The 12,870-nt window shown below is 42.4% G+C and overlaps 1 protein-coding gene across 1 annotated transcript in view; it reads left to right on the top strand.

Annotated features, from left to right (window-relative positions):
• flt4 (fms related receptor tyrosine kinase 4) overlaps positions 1–12,870 on the top strand; it is a 53,161-nt gene that overhangs the window by 38,970 nt on the left and 1,321 nt on the right. The window contains exons 16-29 of the mRNA XM_030740032.1: positions 450–556; positions 3,183–3,318; positions 3,794–3,898; positions 4,085–4,198; positions 5,232–5,320; positions 5,580–5,739; positions 7,060–7,154; positions 9,214–9,336; positions 9,478–9,589; positions 9,763–9,862; positions 10,097–10,202; positions 10,281–10,405; positions 10,849–10,969; positions 11,122–11,207. Coding sequence (XP_030595892.1) covers positions 450–556; positions 3,183–3,318; positions 3,794–3,898; positions 4,085–4,198; positions 5,232–5,320; positions 5,580–5,739; positions 7,060–7,154; positions 9,214–9,336; positions 9,478–9,589; positions 9,763–9,862; positions 10,097–10,202; positions 10,281–10,405; positions 10,849–10,969; positions 11,122–11,207 — 1,579 coding nt within the window. The remainder of the gene's footprint in view (positions 1–449; positions 557–3,182; positions 3,319–3,793; positions 3,899–4,084; positions 4,199–5,231; positions 5,321–5,579; positions 5,740–7,059; positions 7,155–9,213; positions 9,337–9,477; positions 9,590–9,762; positions 9,863–10,096; positions 10,203–10,280; positions 10,406–10,848; positions 10,970–11,121; positions 11,208–12,870) is intronic.

Genomic DNA, 12,870 nt, shown 5'->3' with positions numbered 1-12,870 from the left:
CGCGTGCGCTCACACAATCACAGGGACACCTGAATCTATTCACAATACGCTCACCACTCTCTTTTCGAGTGCACTCAGGCCTGAAATCACAGCTGCCCTCGAGCTTATATTTTCACCTCTCACACTCTCACTGTGACTCTAGTTTTTGTGCTTTTGTTATGCACAGTTCTCAAATCGTGGACACTGACTTACTGAAACACTGTGTTTTTGATTCAGAAACAGAATGAGTTTGCTTGAAGTGGTTTTATGATGAATGGCTACAAATCAGCTCAGCAGGGTTGATTAAACCTAAAGATACCTTTATGTAAGCAATTTGCTAGAAATCTGGGGCAAATACTTTGTAATACAGTGCCCCCTATAGTTGGCCCTGTGACAGGACTGAGTGGATTTCTGCAGTGTTTTTAAACCCTTTCCTCTAACACTGACTTTCTTTCTTTCTTTCTGATAAGGGTCAAGTGACAGGGCCAATGTGGAGATTGTAATTCTCATTGGGACTGGAGTCATCGCAGTTTTCTTCTGGGCCTTGCTCATCCTCATCTTCTGCAATGTGAAGCGGGTCAGAGGACACCACTTTTCACTGTGTCTGAGTTTGTGTCTGTGTGTTCTGAGAGAAGCTGACTGACTGTGACGGAGCTACTTTGACCTCTGACTCATGTTTGTCTATCTCTGAGCACAGTCTGTTTGTTAGCGATAGAGGGTAATTTATATCCAGAGACAGTTAGTGCTATCTTCTGGGAGTGAATCCAGTCAATCATTTATTGCCATTAGCAGCAGCAACAAACGTGGTCATAATGAGACTCCATTTGTTTTTTATTTGCACAATTGGTAGGGTGAGTCTCTCTTTTAATTAGCCCCCCCCCCCCGCTTGTGGCATCTCAATGTTTTTGTCTCTCAGCCCTTTGTTAACTCATGTCTGTCTACAGCTCTGCTGCTCTGTGCCACATTTGTCACAAATACCATTTTAATGGTAAATCATAAATGCTGCTTTAAAATTTCTACAATCTGAACTTTTCAGGACAGTCATTCACTAATTTGTCTGGAATGCTCAAAATCTTTTGATATGTATGCTTGTTATGGGACATAATTTACCATCTCCTCAGATCAGTATGGAGACATTTACAGTCTTGGTAAAAAAGAAAGAAAAAAGAAAAAGAAAGGACAATCTCTTTCAGTTCTAAGGTTTTAACATATTAGGACATCTTCTTTACAATGTTGCTTCAGTTCATTGAGGTTTGCAGGCATTCATTTATGCTCAGTTCTCTTAAGGTCCCGCTGCAGCATGTCAATCAAGTTGAGGTCTGGGCTTTGACTGGCCCATTGCAACAGCTAGATTGTTTTCATTTTATGGCCGTTCTGTTGTAGATTTTCTGCCATGCTTTGGATCATTGTCCTGTTAAATGACCCAATTTCAGCCAAGCTTTCAGCTGTTAGATGGCTTCACATGTGACTCTAGAATACTTTGGTATACAGAGGAATTCATGATTCGACTCAATGACTGTGGCCCAAATCACCACCGTGCTTGACAGTTGGAATAAAGTGTTTGGCTCATATGCTGTGTTTGGTTTTGTTGCATTAAGACCAAACGTCTTCACTTTGGTCTCATCTGTCCAAAGGACGCTGTTTTAGAAGCCTTGTGGTTTGTTCAGATGCAACTTTGCAAACCTAAGTCATGCTGCAATGTTCTTTTTAGAGAGAAGAGACTTTCTCCTGACATCCCTTCCAAACAGGCCATGCTGGTTTGGTCTCTTTCTAATGTGCTGATGATCAGTTAATCAAATACATTCGATTTTGGCTCTGGCTCAGGCTCAGGCTCAGGCGGGGAGAGTGAATCGTCAATCAATCAGAAGGTTGGTGGATCAATCCCTGCCTCGTCCAGTCCCCATGCCGAAGAATTCTCGGGCAAGGTACTGAACTCTGAGTTGCCCTCAATGGATCCATCAGAGTGTGTGTTTGAATGTTAGATAAAAGTGCTTAGGTATAAAATAAAAAACACTGTATGAATGTGTGTGTGACTGGGCGAGAAAGACTTGTAGGAAGGCAAAGCTTTGAGTGCTCAACTGAGCAGAAAGGTGCTATTTGTAAGTACCAGTCCATTTTACCATTAGCAGCACCTGAACACTACGTCTTAATTCTTCTGGAAACAGTTAGGCTGTGCTTCGTTTTCACACTTTGCTTCTGCATTAGTGGCTTAGTTTTTGTTAAATAAATAATGACACAGTGTAATATGTCAGGTGTTGTTGTTCTGCTGAGGTTGTATGCAGCAGATGATTTTTAATTATGTCCTGATACATAAAATCTTAGAATTGAAAGAGATTGTGCTTATTTTACATTTTATATTATTTGGATTTGCAGTTTTAATGATAGCATTAGGATACTTTTAAATTTCCATCATAGCCAATTAGATGGCATTTAAAGTGAAACCGCAGCATCGCTGTTCTATCACAGCCAAACCTTCACTGTGCTTATAAAACGTAAGCCAGGTCATCACAGCAGGCTATGAAACATATAATATATAAACACAACATAAAGAGTATTTTGAATAATTTTGTTTTATTGTTACTAGGCAGTAAACACAGGTGCCTCATCAGCAACACCCATGTTTATCTTCTGTTTCAAGTCACAATGGCTGCTGTTTGGTCCTCTGAGGCCTGCAAAAATACAGGTGTCCTATAACTCATTACACACCCAGAGACAAACATGAAGCACAAAAGTGTGTATTGCTTACACATGTGCTTCAAATGCTTTGTAGACACAGCATTGCAAACACACGTCCTATGTTTAAGCCACCAAACAAACATTGACTAATTACTAATGTCACATTGCAGCTACTTAACCTTAAGCATTTAGTTAGTGCTGAGGTCATCAAGACTAGTGCTCATAAAACACAGAGGGGCCACTTTAGCTACCCCCCCCCCCCACACACACACAAAAAAAATTCTTTACTTTAAGTAATAAAAACAACACTGAAAGTGCATTAAAAGAACATGCTGACATATTTCTGTCTCCAATAAGAGCAGGACTAAAGCTAATTTCACTTGTTTGAGATACATCATGGTTGTGCTGACCTTTCTTTCTTTCTGCACTCGTGTTATTTGTGTTTCGCATTTGTGCCGTGTGTCCTGCACCTCCTTTCCGAGATCCTTTTTTATTCAGCCCGCCTCTTGCCTCACCTTGAACTTCAGGTTAACCCAGCAGACATAAAGACGGGTTATCTGTCAATCATTATGGACCCGGGGGAGGTGCCACTGGATGAGCAGTGTGAATACCTGCCCTATGACTCATCACAGTGGGAGATCTCCAGAGACAGGCTCCGGCTAGGTGAGCAGCAAAGAACAGTGGGAGAAAGGGATGGATGGATGGATGGATGGATGGATGGATGCTAAAGTAGCATAGGAGTTGGAGGTGTGTGTGAGGATATAAACAGAAGTGGATGAGAGCAAATAGATGGATGAAACTGAATTACTTTTCCATTTCCACAATCCATAATGGCATGATTTTGTATTGCTGCCAACTGGGTAGAGTGCTGCCAGCAATAGTGCTAATGTTAAATATGTGCTCATTCCCAGAACAGCTTTTTAAAAATGCCCAGAGGAAAACCATCTGTTCCATGACAGCAACTTATGGGAGCGTGTTGACTAGTGTGCCGTTGCTCCTCTTCGTCTATATGGATGTCATATGCGTTATCCCATTGCAGATGCAACTGCTTGTGTATTCCAGCGAGGCTAAAATCAAGCCTGCATCAATCAATAAGCATGAATATCTTGTTGATTTTCTGTTCTCTCTCTTGATGCAGGAAAAGTTTTAGGGCACGGTGCCTTTGGAAAAGTAATTGAAGCGTCAATCTACGGCATTAGCAAGAGCAAAAGTTTGGACACGGTGGCTGTCAAGATGCTGAAGGGTGAGATTTGACTTTGTGTGCTTTTGGTGCCTTTCTAAAAATGAAGCAACCAATGAACAGATTCAAAGTGGTCAGAGTAATCAAATTTAGCAAAAATTGCAGGGCAGTACAGCTCACACAGTTTGTGTTTATACAAAATATACGCACATGAAAATACACAGTGTGATGTGTCACTTTGTGTTGCAGACGGAGCCACGGCCAGTGAGCACAAAGCTTTGATGTCAGAGTTAAAGATACTGATTCACATCGGCAACCACCTGAACGTAGTGAATCTGCTGGGAGCCTGCACCAAACCAAATGGTGAGGACATGGAATTACATGGATCATGCATGCAGAATCTTATTTTTATAATGTAATAAGTAATATTGGCTGAGGGTGATGTACTGAAATATGTTTTCTGATCTTAATCTTTGAACTGAGATGTTTTCACACCCATCAAGCACCTTTACAAACATTTGTGAAAGAACGGGTCGCTCTAAAGAGCTGAATTTACTGATTGTGGTACTGCGGGATGTCGCCATTGCAATAAGTCAGTTTGTCAAATGTTTCCCCTCCTAGATATTTCACGATTAACTGCAAGTGGTATTATAGCAAAGTGGAAGCATTTAGGAACCACAGCAACTCAGTCACAAAGTATCAGACCACATAAAGCTAGAGAGCGGGGTCTCTGAGTGCTGAGGAGCATAATGTGTGAAAGTTGCCGGCGCTCTGCTGACTCAATAACTGCGGCGTTCCAAACCTCCTCTGGCATTAACATCAGCACAGAAACTGTGCAGCAGGAGCTTCACGGCGTGGGTTTCCATGGCCGAGCAGCTCCTGTAGGTGTAGTGTGTGGGTGGCCCAGTACGTGTGTCCATATAGTTTATTAAAAACATCTGCACACGTTCGCCTCACAGGATAAATGACTGCGGGATTGCTTTGGTAATGCTGTCACTGTGATCATTTAATTTCAGCCTTTGATCATCTTTTTCTGAACATTTCTTGGCAGTCTTTCCCAGTGTCAGTATTTTGTGAAACCTACATGTTGAGGCTGTGCTCTTTGTCCTGTTGAGTGTGAAAGTCCTTACATCATTTTTGTCCACCCCCGTTACAGCCTGTAACCATTTGAGAGGTAAAACAGATGCCTTCATTTTTTTTTTCCCCCAACCATACATGATTTTTGACCTATTGAGAACATTTTTGAGTCACGGACGTCTGAAAGTGTTTATCCTAAACAACAAGCGGTTCAAGCTGCAGCTCCTCTATTTCAGATGTGGTGTGAGGAAAAAAAAAAAAGAGCTTTTAGACGAGCAGTGAACATGTGCTGAAAAATCTGAAACATCTTCATCAACAGGCCCACTGATGGTGATTGTGGAATACTGCAAGTATGGGAATCTCTCCAACTTCCTACGAGCCAAGAGAGAGTTCTTCCTCCCTTACAGGGTAACACAACACTGCAGAACCTGAAGCAATTTACGCAAGCAATTTCACTTTTGTTCTCTGATGGCAGCTTAAACTTCAGAAAGACCATCTGTAATCATGTTTTCATTTTAACCTTTTAGGCCGTACCATTTTTCTGTCTCTGCTTTGCTCCCTTTATGTAGTTTCTGTTCACAAATTCGGTTATCTGCCATGTGTATTCTGCAAGTCTTTTTTCGATATTGATTTTTGAGATGATGCATTGAAACGTTTCCCCACTTAGGATCGCTCTCCAAAAACCCAGAGCCAGGTGAGGCGGATGATTGAAGCGGGTCAGATGGACCAAAGCACTCGTAGGCCACCCTCTCCATCCGCCTCCCCGCTCACCTCTCCCCAGAGTCCATCATCCAATCCCTCCAGTCAGACTCCTGCAGTTGAGAAAAGTGAGTCATTTCATATTATTTAACTCCTCGTCCCGCGCTGCACTGTGATCTTTTCTCTCCGTGACTAGGGTTTAATCCCGAGATCCGGGATTCCCGGGAAATGCGATCAGAACCATTTCCCGTTTCCCGGGAAACGTTAGACGGGAAACCGGGAAAAAAAGTCGCGCGCGTCGATTTGACTTTCAGAAAGAAAAGAAAGCTTCAGAATGTTAAATTTAAGGAAATGTTGAGAGAAGGGTTCGTTTAATGCGAAAAGCATTACTCTTCATTTCAGGCATGTTCAGCCTCCGTTTAAGGCTTCAGCTTCATCTCAAGCGTTTTAATAGAGGTATTACACAGTTGTGCTTTTTTCCTCTTTAATTTGTTGAAATCGTAGGCAATGTGTTTACCCTAAGGTATTTTGTATTATATAATTTTATATTATTATATATTGTTATATTGCATTATATAGCCTATAAAATATGCCTGCCCTGAACAATAAAGAAATATCTGTTTAACTTCGAGTGTTTCTTTTCCTCGTTTGCAGCCGCTTACTAACAATCATGAATTAGGATACGGGCCTAATGTGTGAAGAAATTATCATGAAATAGATTGCTTTAACATATTTCGCTTTTAAAATGGAGTTGAGTAAAATGTATATTTTTTTAGGCTATAAGGATTGGCCAGTTTTTCAATAGACGATTCACAGCGAACCTACTTTAACCCTCAGACACGGTGTTATAAATTTGCTGTTGCCAGAATGGCAATGACCAAGTCGTAGTGCATTACTCAAGGCCCTGTGTTATGCCATATTATAGTGTAGTACGGTAGTTAACTTTTCAATGACTATTACAGCGTTCCACTGGTGGAGATATAGCCCAACAGATGTCGCCACGACAGCGTGGCTGAGCCTTTATCAATGCTGTGGAGATGAACCGTATTGTTTTGCACCAGCAGTTGTAAAATATCTTGGTATAATTCCATGTACAATGGAGGAATATTCGAATTATATTTGTTAAGGGAGTGTTGAGGAACGATACAACACCGCATAGCTCGAGCACTCGAATGTCGAGATGTAGGTTTTATTGCGTTAATCAAGCCGACGTTACCCCCTACTGGGCATAACAGGACATAGCTGGAAAGCTACCTCTACAATATCACAATAGGTTAAGGCCGACACAGGCTACAGAAGGCCTAATTAAAATAAAAAAATAAATAAACTTTTTCCCGGGATTCCCGGGAAATGGCTCTTCATTTCCCGGGATTTGATCCATGTCATTTTCGGGAAAAATATTAAACCCTATCCGTGACTACCCTTATCCTCTCCTTCTCTCTCTGCAGTGGAGGACTTGTGGAAAACTCCTCTGACGATAGAAGATTTGATTTGCTACAGTTTCCAGGTGGCTCGTGGGATGGAGTTCCTGGCCTCCAGAAAGGTTCATTCTCAGCATTACAGTGTTGACAATTAGTGATTGAGCTGTGATGAATTGTCACCAGAGCTTAGCTTCAGAAGCAGCATCTTGTAGCCTGGGTCATTTATGAGGGGTCCACTGTGGCTCAGGTGGCATGCAGGTCGCCCGTTAGTGCTTGGCGTCTCAGTCCCTTGGCTCCGAGTGTCATGTTCTGTCACGGTTTTCATGACAGCTCCGGTGTAGATGGAGTATGTATGCGAATGGGAAATTGAGCGGTAAATTGTTTTGTGCACTAAGGTGGAAGAACACTACATAAATGCATTTCATTTACCTTTCAGCTTTTCAGCCCTTTGCGACTAACAATTATCAGATGTTTTTGCATGGATACTGTTACCCACAGTGATATGCAAACATCAGATTAGGAAGATTTTTAATGAGGGAAAAAATTAAAAGAGATAAAATACAAATCAAGTATATTTACACGGCACGTTTAAACACAGCAGATGCTGACCAAAGTTCTGCACGGCAAGAAAAACCATAAAAAAACAGAACAATAAAAATGATTTAAAATAGTAATAACTATTAATAAGGCTAATAAAAGCAATGACGTTAAAAATTATGGTATACGTATATAAAAAAATGCACTGGGGTAAATAACACTGAGAATTAAAACTAATCCATCTACCTGTCAGTGAGGTAGATGACTTAATCTGAAGGGGGCGGGGTTCCAGAGTTTTGGAGCTGCAGCTGAGAGCGCCCGGTCGGCTTTAAAGCCACAGCGAGCAGAAGCTCCTTGGATGTCATCACCACTTACAGTGAGGAGCTGGACAATGTTGGTATGATGCTGTTCTTCCCTGTAGTGAACACCTAGTTGGCTGTAAGAGCCAATCAGGAATTTTGGAGTTAGTAAAAGCTGCTAATCAATGGTTCCAAGCAAGCGGCATGGAACATGGGCTTGTCAAATGTCTGATAGATAACCCGGAGCAAGCCCACAGGCAAAATGTAATCATGCTTCTGTGCACCTTTCAGAAGTATAGCATCAGCCTTTTGAATCAATTGCAATTATGATATTAGTGTTTTTCTCAGTCTTGTGTACTAACTGCAAAAACAATATGAAAAAGAAAACATTTAATATGTCTGGGTGCCAAATGGCACAGCTTAGGAATGAGCCACCAGAGGCACTCAACATGTTATGGTATTTTATATCTTCTCTTACGCTGCATGATCACTGTTGTATTATTAGGTTCATTTAGGCCTCCTGAATTATACTAACTGTCCCTAGCAACGGCTTTATTCTTAATAGATATGATGTGAGCGTTTCCCAGAGCAGATTTTCTTGGAGGACTGTTAGAAGTCTAAAGACAAATGGAAATACACTGAATGGGGTAAAATTCAACTGATTTAAAAGAAAACACAATAACTTAGAAGTGAAATTTTGTGTGCATTCAAAATTGAATTAGAACCATTTGGTTACGGGCAAAGTAGTAAAATTAGGATTGTGTGATTATTTGAGGAATGCTTCTCACAGACAGCAGTTCGATGCAAACCGAATTTTGCCGTGATCCAGGTGTTACAGAGGTGCGTAATTGGATTGTTTCAGTTTGTTCCCGTGAACTCAAACACCGTCAAAATAAGCCTTTATAATTTTTTATTTTACCAAAACACTCATACACACTGCTACACTCCATTACACATATAAACCACTGTGACTGGATGAATAATTAAATTGAAATGTGGAGCCACTGCAACTTGTAATAAATATGATACTGAGACTTACAACAGCAGACTGGCCGGCTTTATTTGACTACCACTCAGAGCTGCTGTATGTTTACTCGCCAGCTTTGTCAGTGGTGTTGGAAGAGATACAGTCCGGCCCCGGGGCCGCAAACTGGCGCGCGCAGACACAAACACACTCCCAGATTTAAAAAAAAAAAAAATTGTCAGGTTACTATTTGCACTCTCCAAATCATACCTGCAATGTACTCAGAGAAAACAAGTGCAAACACTTAACAATCACACAGATACAGAAAACACCTGTCTGCAGGGTTATGATGTGTGCGTGGTCCTGTGTGTGTGTGTCCAGTGTATCCACAGAGACCTGGCTGCCCGGAACATTCTCCTGTCAGAGAACAACATCGTAAAGATCTGCGACTTTGGCCTGGCCCGAGACATATACAAAGACCCCGACTATGTCAGGAAGGGCAACGTATGTCACCACTTTAGCTTCCCAGAGTATTAACCATCTCTTTTTTGTTGGTGTTGCTTTTTGATTTTTGATTACATTTAATGGCAGGTTGCCACTGTGTTTTATGCGCCTGTCGTATAATCTGTTTTAATGTTCTCTCAGGCTCGGCTGCCTTTAAAGTGGATGGCTCCAGAGAGCATCTTTGACAAAGTTTACACCAGCCAGAGTGACGTGTGGTCCTTTGGAGTTCTCCTTTGGGAAATCTTTTCCCTCGGTAAAGTCGGAATCATAACACGCACGTCTTTTACGTCGCTTACGCAGAACTCAAAGCTTTCAATCCAATCTCTTGTGTTTGAAAATGCCTAGAAATGTCTGCTCCTGCCAAAAACATTTAACTTTTACAGTCAGCATCCCGCGATATGGTAATTGATGTTGTCTTTTTCTTAGGTGCCTCTCCGTACCCGGGGGTACAGATTGATGAAGAGTTTTGCAAGCGTTTGAAAGAAGGTGTCAGGATGAGAGCACCGGAGACTGCCTCTCCTGAAATGTGAGCATTTATTTTCTCTCTTTCTTTCACATCTTCAAGAAACAAATGCTCCTGGTGTCAAGGAGAAAACATTGCTCTGAATCGCTTTAACTGAGCTCGCCAGTTAGAAGAGTGGCTTCTGCTATAATGTTAATAAACTGATTTGCACTTCTAGGGAACAATATAGGATGACATTTGCAGATGCGGGATTGAGTCTGTTGTTCTTGTTGTGACTGTACTGCCCTCTGCTGGTAGATATGGCATCATGCTGGCCTGCTGGCAGGGCGAGCCCAAAGAGAGGCCCACCTTCCCCGCCCTGGTCCAGATCCTGGGAGACCTGCTGCAGGACAACAGTCTACCCGTAAGTTCTGCTGGAGAGACAATATCTCCACCAAGTTGTTGTCACTTTGGGTCTGGATCATCTTCCTGTTTCCCCCAGGATGGGAAGGACTACATCCCTTTGAACCACTCACAGAACTCAGAAGATGATGGTTTCTCTCAGGCCTCGTCACGCCCGCCATCTGAGGAGGAACTGAGACTCGCTTGCAACACAATGCCCACAAGGTACAGGAGAGCAACCTCCTTTTGTCCCTCAGACCCAATGAAACGGTATGAATGATGCTGTCCTCTCATCAGCAGTCCCTTTAAGAGATCACTGACCAGGACTTGTATTCTTATCATGAATCGCTTTCTTTCTGAGGCGTTTGCTCGGGCGGATTGTTCGGGTTTGGTTTATCAAACTCTCACTCTGACATGAACATAATAGATCATAAATAACTAAAGAGATAAAGACCATTTACCTTCTGTTTGTGATTCATTCACAACTGTTGCTACCAAAACTAAAAACCTGCTGTCAGAAAGTCAGAGCTCCACTATTTTAAAAATGTAATATGAAGCTTTTCTCATTGAATTCAACCTATTTTTTTCATGTTTTAATCGAGTCCGGTTGCTTATCTTTCTCCTTGCGTATGTTTGTGATCATTATCTTTTTTCTATTGGTTGGTCAGGTATTATAATTGTGTGCCCTTTGCCGGCTGTGTATTTTTGGGGCCCTCCAAAATATGCCAGCCCAGAGTGAAGACCTTTGAAGAGTTGCCCCTTGAGCTGCATCCACAGAAACCTCCTCAAGTAAGCTCCTTATCCTCTTATCAGTTGTTGGAAAATGGGAATTGGCTGGTGACATTTTCTGAATGTTTTTAGACTTCACTTCTCAGTTTATTACTGAGAATGGCCGTTGTTGATCGAGACAGATGTAGCAGCAACCTGTGTCTCTTCCCCAGGACAACCAGACTGACAGCGGGATGGTTCTGGCCTCTGAAGAATTCGAGAGAATTGAGCACAACCACGGGGGTGTCGTCACGAAAAGGTTACATCCTATGAGAGCATTTCTATGAACACTAGAAGTGACATGCAAGACGTATGCTGCCAGTCAAACCGTCTGACATTTGGACTGATAAACACTCATTACTCAGCACAATGACTGTCAAGTTAAAGGCATTAGTAATGGATGCCTTTATGCTCCACATGTTTCAGTCAGCGTGAGAAGACATTCATGCTCTTTTGCTCGGAAACTGTAGAATAGTCACCCGCTGCTTTGTGTGGAACGAAACCAGATTTGCAAAGGAAGTAGGCATCGGGGCGGTCTCAATCTATGCACAGTTAAGTGGGAGTAAACAACTGTCTGAGTCATTCAAACCCGGGGAATGCATTAAGCAAGATTTTGAGAGTTGCAGTGCTCTAAAAGAGCCATCATAAACTAAAAGTGAAAAAATAAATGCATTTATTGAGGAACTCACGCCTACAGCAAAGTGTAGGTGGGGCCTGAAAGAGCAGATGTTCTGATCCTGAGTCACAAAGTGGTTAAAAATAAATAAACTATCCTATTCTCTATTATGTACAGTCATTTAGATAATATACTGCTCAAAAAAAAAATTAAAGAAACACTTTAGTCAGAGCATCGAGTGAGTTAAACCTCTGGGATATTGATCTGATCAGTTAAGTAGCAGAGGAGGTTGTTAATCAGTTTCAGTTGCTTTGGTGTTAATGAGATTAACAACAGTGCACTAGAGGGGCAACAATGAGACAACCGCCAAAACAGGAATGATTTACAGGCGGAGGCCACTGACATTTTTCCCTCCTCATCTTTTCTGACCATTTTTTCAGTAGTTTTGCATTTAGCTAGTCACTGTCACTGCTGGTAGTATGATACCTGGACCCTACAGGTTGCACAGGTAGTCCAACTCCTCCAGAATGGCACATCAATACGTGCCATTGTCAGAAGGTTTGCTGTATCTCCCAGCACAGTCTCAAGAGCATGGAAGAGATTCCAGGAGACAGGCAGTTAGCTGGACAGGGCCGTAGAAGGTCCTTAACACATCAGCAGGACCAGTATCTGCTCCTTTGTGCAAGGAGGAACAGGATGAACACTGCCAGAGCTACAAAATGACCTCCAGTAGGCCACTGTGTGAATGTCTGACCAAACAATCAGAAACAGACTTCATGAGGGTGCCAAGGGACCCGAAGTTTGCCCTGTGCTCACTGCTCGGCATTGTGGAGCCCGACTGGCATTTGCCATAAAATACCTGAACTGGCAGGTCCACCACTGGCGCCCTGTGCTTTTCACCGATGAGAGCAGGTCCACCCTGAGCACATGTGACAAATGTGAAAGGGTCTGGAGAAGCCATGGAGAATGTTATGCTGCCTGTAACATTGTTCAGCATGGTGGTGGATTAGTGATGGTCGGGAGAGGGTTCCTCCTGGTGCACGACAATGCCTGGCTTCATGTGGTGAGAGTATGCAGGCAGTTCCTGGAGGATGAAGGAATTGTTGATACCACTGACTGGTCCCCACGCTCACCTGACCTAAATACATTTGAAAACCTCTGGGACAATATGTTTCGGTCCATCTGACACTGCCAGGTTGCACCTCAGACTGTCCAGGAGCTCAGTGATGTCCTGGTCCAGATCTGGGAGGAGATCCCCCAGGACACTGTCCATTGTGTCATTAGAAGCATACCCTAATGTTTTCAG

This window comes from Archocentrus centrarchus, chromosome 10, assembly GCF_007364275.1.
Source record: "Archocentrus centrarchus isolate MPI-CPG fArcCen1 chromosome 10, fArcCen1, whole genome shotgun sequence".
In the NCBI taxonomy this organism is placed as follows: domain Eukaryota; kingdom Metazoa; phylum Chordata; class Actinopteri; order Cichliformes; family Cichlidae; genus Archocentrus; species Archocentrus centrarchus.
This window is presented reverse-complemented; position numbering and strand designations above follow the sequence as displayed.